The sequence below is a fragment of the Vombatus ursinus genome, unplaced genomic scaffold (genome assembly GCF_900497805.2).
Source record: "Vombatus ursinus unplaced genomic scaffold, bare-nosed wombat genome assembly UNPS02009062.1, whole genome shotgun sequence".
NCBI classification, from domain to species: Eukaryota; Metazoa; Chordata; class Mammalia; order Diprotodontia; family Vombatidae; genus Vombatus; species Vombatus ursinus.
In genome coordinates, this window is record NW_020948840.1 from 19,719,068 (window position 1) to 19,728,575 (window position 9,508).

At 44.2% G+C, this 9,508-nt stretch overlaps 1 protein-coding gene across 1 annotated transcript in view; it reads right to left on the reverse strand.

Moving 5' to 3' along the window:
- TCF23 (transcription factor 23) overlaps nucleotides 1-2,370 on the reverse strand; it is a 4,481-nt gene extending 2,111 nt beyond the window's left edge. The window contains exons 1-2 of the mRNA XM_027850304.1: nucleotides 2,113-2,370; nucleotides 1,146-1,388 (exon numbers count right to left, since the gene is read on the reverse strand). Of these exons, the coding sequence (XP_027706105.1) occupies nucleotides 1,146-1,388; nucleotides 2,113-2,331 (462 nt within the window). The 5' untranslated portion in view covers nucleotides 2,332-2,370. The remainder of the gene's footprint in view (nucleotides 1-1,145; nucleotides 1,389-2,112) is intronic.
- Nucleotides 2,371-9,508: the final 7,138 nt, after the last annotated feature.

The window sequence follows — 9,508 nt, forward strand, 5'->3', positions numbered from 1 at the left end:
GCTATCTCATAAGGTCGTTTTGAGGATAGGAAATCTATGTAAAGTGATTTGAAAAACTTAAAGTTCAATATAATGTTAGCTATCATTTTTTTTTAAGAAGAGGGAAAAAATAATTCATTATTCTGCAGCCAAACTGGTGATGAGCCTTACCAAATTTAGTTAGGCAGGGCCTTGGGGTAACAGACACAGTGTCCATGAAGCCTCTCCAGCCCAGGAGTTCTGCTCAGAGGTTGCTCTCTACTAGGCAAGATCTTTGAGAATGATAATAATAATGATATGCCAAACTGTCTTCCTAAATCCAGTGTCACAACCCTACCATGATAAGGCTTCAGAATAGGATTTTAGTGGAAGAAGTTTTTTAATAAACCCAAATAATTTCTTGATACTATTTAATTTAAAAAATGATGAGAATAGTGTCATAAAGAAGGCTAAAGTTAAGTTTACAGGCTGACATAGTTAACTCCCGTTACTATATTGTTTTCCAGGAATAAGGGCTTCCCCTTCCCCATACACCTACCACCCGCATCCTAAAGAGAGTGTGCTGCTGTGTACGTAGGGATATGCTGGGTAAGCAGCCGGGTCCCCAAGCCTGTTTTCCATCAAAGGGAAGGCTGTACAAAGGTGTTAGGAAATAATGACTAGGGGCCAGCCAGCCAGCTAAGTGTCTTCCTGGCTATTATTAGTCTCTATTTAGGAGGCAGACAGGGTCAGCCTTAGAATCACAGCAGCTCAGAGCTGCAAGAGACCTCAGAGGTCATTAGTCTAAGACCATCATTTGACAGAAAAAGGAGCTGAAGCCTAGAGGGCCGGCCCATGATCACCTAGCTAGTAAAATCATACAGCAGGGCTTCAAATTCCAGTCTTCTGGCTCTGAGTCCTCTTTTCACCATACCATGCTCCTCTTTCCAACATCTGTTCTTGGTTCCTCCTCAACCCCTACACATAACCTGGACCCTCCCTAGCTCTACACCACCCCTCCCCACTCCCATCCCCATCCCCTGCCACTGCCCTCAAGAGAGCCCGAATCTGGCAGCTCCAGACATAGTATTTCCAATGCAGAGAGGAATCCTGAGTCCCAGGTAAGAGTCTCCTGTTTCTGGCATCCTCCACCCCCTATTACAGTGAGAAGTATCTCATACAGTTACCTTGAGAGGGTGCAAGTAGCGGAGTCCACGCAGGAAGGGGGGCCAAGCTGCCCCTGGCAGCTCCTGGCCTAGGGTTTGGGTAAGATGGGCTATGTAGCTAGTGGCCAGGACCAGGACATCCAGTTTGGAGAGCTTGGTGTCTGGGGGCACTGCAGGTAATGCTGCCTGCAGGGCCAGAAAGGCCTGACGCAGAGTCCTTACTCTACTCCTTTCACGGGCTGCATTCTCCGGACTGGACTCACCCTGTAGAGTGCATGGACCAGGATAGAGAAGAATTAACATTGTTGTTCTTTCTCTCAAATACACTACTTGACTCCTTTATCTTACTGTTCCAGGCCATCTCACTTCCTCCTTGAAGCCAGTTCCGAGCCCCTGACTGATACTGAACCCCATTCTGAACCCCTACTCCACCCCAAAATTTAGGTATTAGAATCCTAAGTCCAGTCCTTGACCGGGCTTAGAGCCACGCTGTGGAAAGGTGAATAACAATAGCAATAATAACTAACATTTCTATAGTGCTTTGCATTTTACAAAGTACATTCCTTATACCATCTTGTGGCAGGTAGTCCAAGCATTATGAGTTCAATTTTATATGGGAAAATGGAACCTCTCAAAGAGGTGAATCGATTTGCCTGTGGTCACACAGCAAGTAAGGGCCACGGCTAGGACTGAAACTGACCTGGTTTCCCCGTTGGATTCCACAGCCAACATTCTTTCCAATTTACCATTCAGGAATAGGTGCCTGCCATGCCAAGAACTGGTCCTTAAACTCCAAGAGCTCCAATGACCCCCTTTCTGGGAGAGGAGCATTAGCACTGTATCAGCTCCAGCCCTCAAACATGGCGCCTCACTTTTGATAGAGCTGCCACCCTCCACATGGAGACTCTCCCCACTCTACTCCCATACCCCTTAGCCCTGCTGGGTCAGGCCTTTGCTGATCTTCTCTGGGGATGCCCTTTCTCCTTACCCTGCCAACAGCCAAGCTCCTGGCTCTGGGATTATAGATGGTGGGGCCAGGTCTGCTCCATCTCTGGCTGCCCCAGCTAGTCTCTCCCCACAGTCCCTGCTTCGCCTTCATCAGGCGGCTCCTCTTCCTGTCAGTGCCCAGTGCCAGCCCAGATCCGCCGTTGTGGCCGCCGCCCAGTCCAGGCATCCCTGGAGAAGTCCTTGCTTCTCTCTGTGTCATGTCACCCTGCTGAGATGGGGTGCTGCCCACAGGACAGGGAAGCAGCTCCTGTGTGGGCCCCTGGGCTGTGGCTGGCTGGAGCGAGATGGTCAGCTGGCCAGGAGTGTCTTTATCTGTGGGAGCTGGCGCCAACTCGGCCCTGCTCCACTCCTTGCTCTGGGAAAACTGCCCACCCAGCCCATCCCCCTCAAAAACCTCCTGCTTGCCTTGCACCCCAGCCTGGGCAGGGGGAGGACATTGTGAGCTGGAGTGGGGGGGGAGGAAAGGGAGGGAAGAGGGTGATGTCTATTGGGAGTGGCTAGGCACTGGGAGGGGATCCATGCTGAGGAAGTCTGGACAGTAGATGGAAGCTGAAATCCAATTCCCTTAGTCAGGCCCCACTCTGAAAGGATTCTTGTGGTGGCCTTGGGAACTCAGTTTTGGGACACCAGTCCTGCCTGCTAGAGTTCAGTGGAGACTACTAAGACCCCATTCCCTCCCCCCCCAAAAATAATCCATTTAGTCCCTATGAAATGGTGTCTCAAATACTACTGTGCTTAAGAGAAAGTTCATCTATCTCCCTTTCAGTGAGTGCTTCCTCTCCCTAACCTCCAAGACTTAACAAGCATTTACTAAGCTCTAATTATGAGCAAAGCTCTGAGCTAGGTGGCTATGGAGACAGAACTGAAACTGCTCCTGCCCTCAAGAAACTTCCATGACCAGAGGGGAAAGGGAGAAGGGACAACTACACATTAAGTGTAATAGAAGTTTGGGAAAGATGGGGACAAAGGCGAGAGCTAGACAAAATGCACAGAAAATATTTTGGGAGAGAAGAGTTTCAGATGACTTGGATCTAGGAAGGCTACATTGGAGGAGGTAGTTCCTAAGCTGAATCTTGAAAGAAAATAAGTCTTCTGGAAGGGTCGACTGGGGAAGAGAATTCATTCAAGATATGGGAGAGAGGGATGCCCTTCAGGTAAATGCCTGAGTGTAGAAGATGGCATGAATTCAGGAACAGCTAACAGTCTAGTTTGGCTAGAATGCAGAGTACAGGAAAGGGAGGGATGGGAAATAAGGATGGAAAAGTAGATTGAAGAGAGATTGCAGGGGGATCCTTCAATGCTAGGGAAAGGAATTTCTAGTTTATCTTAGAGGCTACAAGTCACTGGAGGGTTTTGTGTAGAGGAGTGGCATGGTTACTCTCAAATCTTGGGAAAGTTCTTTTGGCAGCTGGGTGAAGGACGGATTGGAGAGAGGGCAGAGGCTAGAAAGATTGGACATAGAGAAGACAATTGGGAGGCTATGGCAAGATCCAGATGATGAGGGCATAAACTAGGCGGTGGTCATGGAAGTGGAAAACGAGGTAGAGGCAAAGGATATTGTGAATAAAGAATCTGACACTTGGAAAATGATTTGATATGGGAGCTGAAATGATTCTCAGGTTTCAAACCAAGGTGTCTGGGAGGATGGTGGTGCCCTCCACAGAAATGAAGAATTTGGGAGAAGGGGCAGATTTGGGAGTATGAGGATGAGTTCCATTTTGGACAGTTGAGTTTGAGGCACCAGCGGATGAAAGTATCCAGCAGGAAGCTGGTGAAAGCAGGACCAACACTTAGAAGAGAGAGTACAGTTGGAGATATAGATTTAGGAGTCATCTGCACAGTGGTGAAAATTGAAGTTGTGGAAATTATGGAGCTCACCAAGGAAGTATGGGGAGAAAAGAGGAAAGGGCCCAGGATGGAGCTTTGAGAGACACCCACACATAGGGAATGAAAGATTGATGAACCAGGAGAAGAGACTGAGAAGTGGTCAGACCAGCAGGAGGAGTAGGAGAAAGAAGAGTATTCAGTGGAATACTATTGTGCTGTAAGAAATGATGAACAGGCTGACTTCAGAAAAACCTGGAAAGCCTTGTATGGTCTGATGCTGAGCGAAGTGAGCAGAACCAGGAGAACGTTGTACACAGTAACAGCCACGTTGTGTGATGACTCATATTGATAAACTTAACCCTTCCCAGCAATACAAGGATCTAAGACATCTCCAAAGGCCTCATGATGGAAAATGCTATGCACATCCAAAGAAAGAACTATGGAATTTGAACGCAGATCAAAGCATACTATTTGCTATTTTTTTTCTCTTCTGTTGAGTTTTGTTTCCTCTTTCTGGTGATTCCTCATATTGGTTCTAATTCTTACTTACAACACCACTAATGTGAAAATATGTTTAATAGGAATGTAAATGTATAGCCTATATCAGATTGTGTGCCGTCTTGGGGGAGGGTGGTGGGGAGGAAGGGGGAGAAAAATTTTAAACTCAAAAGCTTATGGAAGTGATTGTTGATAAATCAAAATAAATTAATTAAAAAAAAAAGAAGAGTGTCCAGGTGGAAGGGGTGCATTAACAATATCAAAAATGTAGAGGTCAAAGAGTGTTGGAGGACTGAGAAAAAGACCATTGGATTTGGCAGTTAAAATCACCTATAGCCTTGGAGAGCAGTTTCAGTAGAAATTAGTCAGAAGCCATACTTGCAAGGGTTGAGGTGAGGAAGTAGAAGCTGAGGGTACAGCTAACTTCCTAGGAGTTGAAAGGGAAGATGGAGATGTAGGATAATGCCCAAGGGGGATAGAAAGGTCAAGTAAAGGTTTTCTACCTTCCTCCTTTGGGAACAGTCACCATCACCAACACCAGGGCCCAGGCATGAGGATTAGGTTTAGTGTTACTATATCTTGTGGTACAAAGGTCCTTCCTCTCACAGTGCCTGATTCAGAAAGGGAACTAAGATAATAATGCCTGGTATTTAAAGCCCTCTGTAATCTTTCATCCCTCGAAAGGTACAGGAACCAATAAAAAGAAATTTCAGTCTGGATCTGTTTCTCACCAAGAGGGTGAAATAGTTCCAAGAGGCTTGGAAGAAAGTACTCAATACTATAAAGTAATGAGTAATGGAATTATTGTGAAATTGCTCCTCTGAACAGAGCAATTAAATACCTAAGAGACTTGAGTGTTTGTGGCCCCATGGCAGATAGTCATGCATCATCATTCTAGGCAGACGGACCAGAGAAGCATGCTAGAGATACCTAAAGAACAGTGCAGCATTTTGGATAGAGGTCACCCTTCAGATAAGTTACAGCAGTCTCTCTCTCTCTCTCTCTCTCTCTCTCTCTCTCTCTCTCTCTCTCTCTCTCTCTCTCTCTCTGTGTCTCTCTTCCCCCCACCCCTTTCTCCCCCTCCCAGCTGCAGCAAGTGCCTATGGCTGGAGTCTAGAAACTGCCTGGACTGGAAATTCAGCCTAAGTTACAACATGGACAATGAATTTAAAGCATGAGTTTGTGGGCCCTCAAGTCCCAGAAGTAGTAGTGGATATTTGTGAGATTTCTTCCCTTTCTTCCTCTGACTTGATTACTGAGGCTACAAAAATATTTGGAGTCACACTGAAGTACAGTCTGCGCTAGTCACTCAGGGTCATCAGCTTTTTGAGAGTTTCCTGGACAGGAATAATTTTCTGGGTAAAAAGGGGAGTTGTGAGGTCTTAGCTCTCTATGGCTAGGAGTGGAGGGACATGACAGACTTTTCACCTGAGCTGTATTGAGTTGCTCGAGATCTTTTAAATTTTTATTTTATACAGTAAAATATACTCTAAATTATAATGTGAATTTGTTTCTGTTTCAAGTCACAGGAAGTCATGGAGGAGCTCCGAATATTAATGAGATAGGGACAAAATATGAGCCAATTTGTGATAAATTTGTGAAATATTTGTCAATGATTTACATTTAAAACCCTTGACCACGATGAGAGGAATGTGGGCCAAGGTAGGGGGTAGGTGCTTTTGTATATAGAAAAACTTCCTATTCTATCTATAACTACAATATCAGTCCTTTTCATGAGGAAGGTACTAATCCTCTACCCTCTACATGTAGGCTTCTATTCTGCTTTTAGTTATACTGAAGAGAAGCCAAACAAAGAAGGGATAGTACCACCACTTGGGGGAGGATGGGAGGATGGGATCATTGCTATTTACCAAAGAGAGAAGGAAGAGCTCTTCAATTGTTATGAAATACCTGCTTCTCTTTTATTTTTCCTATCTAGAAGGCACCAAAGGAGAGAAAGGCTTCTGTGACTTATGCAGCCCAAAGGGAATTAACACAAACAGAATTTCATTACTTATAGTCCTGTGGTGGCACAATTTTCAAAAAGAGTGAACTTTTCTTACGGCAACCATACCAGGCATGTCCAGAGTATCTGCACAGATATCAAACTTGCAGAACGCTGAGTGAGAGTTACTCTGACTCTTGGATCTGGGACTTCCACTCAACCATTCCCGTGCATTTGGAAGTCAGGCCAGCAGTGTGTAAGCAGATGGTGAGGATGTGGTTGCCTGGATACTAAAGCCACCAGGGAAAACTTTGGAGTCCTACAAAAGGAGACAACCATGATAGTTCTGGACCTTTGAACCTTCAGTGATCATTAGACATCAGAGATTATTACCTGGAGACAGGCTAGGAAGCAGCTGCTGGTATTACATAAGTTAGACTAGGACATACTGCTTACCATGTGGAAGGCCTACTATTTCCCCACTCAAGAACAAGGATTGTTTCCATTTTTGCCTTTTTATCCCTGGTGCCTAACACAGTGCCTATGCACACAGTAAGCATTTAATAAGTACTTGTTGAATTGAATTGAATGAGGATAAAAGACTGAATATGTACTTAGGTATCAAGAAAAGAATAAGTAGATAGGGAGAGATTTAAGATGAGAGAGGCTTCCAGAAGTCAAGATGGCGGAGTAAGAAGTAAGTCACTCTCACCTTCCCTTATTAACCTCTGAGAGCCCAGAAAATATCGCCCCAGGAAAAATCCTGAAACAGCTGAACCAGCAGAAAGACAGGATGCAGCAGTCCTGTAGCCCAGGAAGCTAGAAAGATTAGCAGGAAAGGCCCTTCTTGCCCTGGGGGAAGGGGAGCAGTACAGAATGGGAGACATCCCAGCAAGGTAGCAGAAAGCCCCACCTCAGCATACCAAGGGGAGATCCTGAACCCCAGGTGGTGGAGCAGGCAAGCACCAATACCAGGACTCCTTTGTGCCTCTATGTGGGCGGGGGGGAACCAGTGGAAACCAGCTTGGAAAACCACCACGTGCCATGGCATTCTCTGGCAGCCAAGTCTCCTGGTGTCTCAACAAAACTCTGGGAAGCACAACTCCAAGAGAGAAAGCCCCAGGCGGAGAAACATCCTGAAGCAGCTAAACGTCCATCTGCAAGGAGCCAAAGAAAGGATCAAAAGGCCCAGTTGAGCAGGTAACCCCCAGGAGCCAGACTACCCACCCCTACCCCTAGAGCTCCAGTGTTGCTGATTCCAGCCCAACACCAGGTAAGCTGCCAGAACCCTATGGCCTCCAACTGCCAGCATCTGAAACCCCAACACACAAAGCCAATGACCAGGCCCCGGGCTCCCAGCACAATAAGCTTGGGTCAGTGCCCCCTGCTCCCCAGCAGGAGAGCTCAATTTTTTTTAAAGGCCAGGAAATAAACAAACACCATGAGCAAAAAGAAATGTACCATAGATTCTTATTATGGGGACAGTGAAGATCAAGGCAGAAATTCTGAAGAGGACAACATTGTCAACAAACCCACATCTGAAACCTCAAAAGGGAATACGAACTGATCTGAAACCCAAAAGGCCTTCTTGGAAAAGCTCAAGAAGAATTTTAAAAGTCAAATAAGAGAGGTAGAATAAAAATTGGGAAAAGAAATGAGAGGTATGTAAGACAGAGTCAATAGCTTGGAAAAGGAAGGACAAATATTAACTGTAGAAAACAAGTTCTTAAAAAATACAATTGGCCAAATGGAAAAAAAGTACACTGAAGAAAACAAGTCTCTAAAAAATACAATTGGCCAATGGGAAAGAAAGTACACTGAAGAAAACAAGTCCCTAAAAAATACAATTGGCCAACTGGAAAAAAAGTACACTGAAGAAAACAACTTAAAAAGCAGAATTGGCCAAACCAAAAAGAAACTCAAAAACTCACTGAGGAGAACTCCTTAAAAAATAAAATGGGCCAAATGGAAAAGAAGGTACAAAATCTAATAGAAGAAAACAACTCCTTAAAAATTAGAATGGGGCAAGTGGGAGCTAATGATTGTATGAGAGAGCGAGAATCAATCAAACAGAAACAAAAGAATGAAAAAATAGATGAAAACATAAAATACCTCATTGGTAAAACAACTGACCTGGAAAATAGATCCAGGAGAGACAATTTAAAAATTATTGTTCTACCTGAAAATCATGATAAAAAAAAGCCTGGACAGTATCTTTCAGGAAATCATCAAGGAAAACTGCTCTGAGGTCCTAGAACCAGAAGGTAAAATAGTCATAGAAAAAAGTCCACCAATCACCTGCTGGAAGAGATCCCCAAATTGAAAACGCCAAGGAATATGATAGCCAAATTCCAGAATTACCAGATCAAAGAGAAAATACTGCAGGCAGCCAGAAAGAAACAATCTAAACAAAGAAACAATCATGGAACCACAGTCAGGATTACACAGGACCTTGCAGCTTCTACATTAAAAGATCATAGGGCATGGAATACAATATTCTGTAAGGTAAAGGAGCTTGGATTACAACCAAGGATCAACTACCCAGTGAAAGTGAGCATAATCTTTCAGGGGAGGAGATGGATATTCAATGAAATAGGGGACTTCCAAACCTTCCTGATAAAAAGACCAGAGCTTAACAGAAAATTGATCTTCAAATATAAGACTCAAGAGAGATATAAAAAGGTAAACAGGACAGAAAAAAAAACATGTTATTAATAAGAGCAAACTGTTTACATCTCTACAAGGGAAGATAACACTTGTAACTCTTGAGAACTATATTGTTATTACACCATTTTAAAGAGGTATACATAGAGGGGGTGGCTATAAGTTAACTTTGATGTAATGATTAAAAAAAATCTAATTAAGTGGGTTAAATAGATCTAAGTAAGTGGATTAATGTGCTCTAACTAAGGGATTGTACTGGGAGAAAAGGAAAGGAGGAGGCAGACAAAGGTAAATTATATTACAGGAAAAGGCACAAAAACCTATTCCAGTAGAGGAAAAGAAGGGAGGGAGATGAGCATTATTTGAACCTTACTCTCATCAGATTTGGCTCAAGGAGGGAATAACATAATCAGGTATAGAAATCTAACTTGCCCTATAGGCA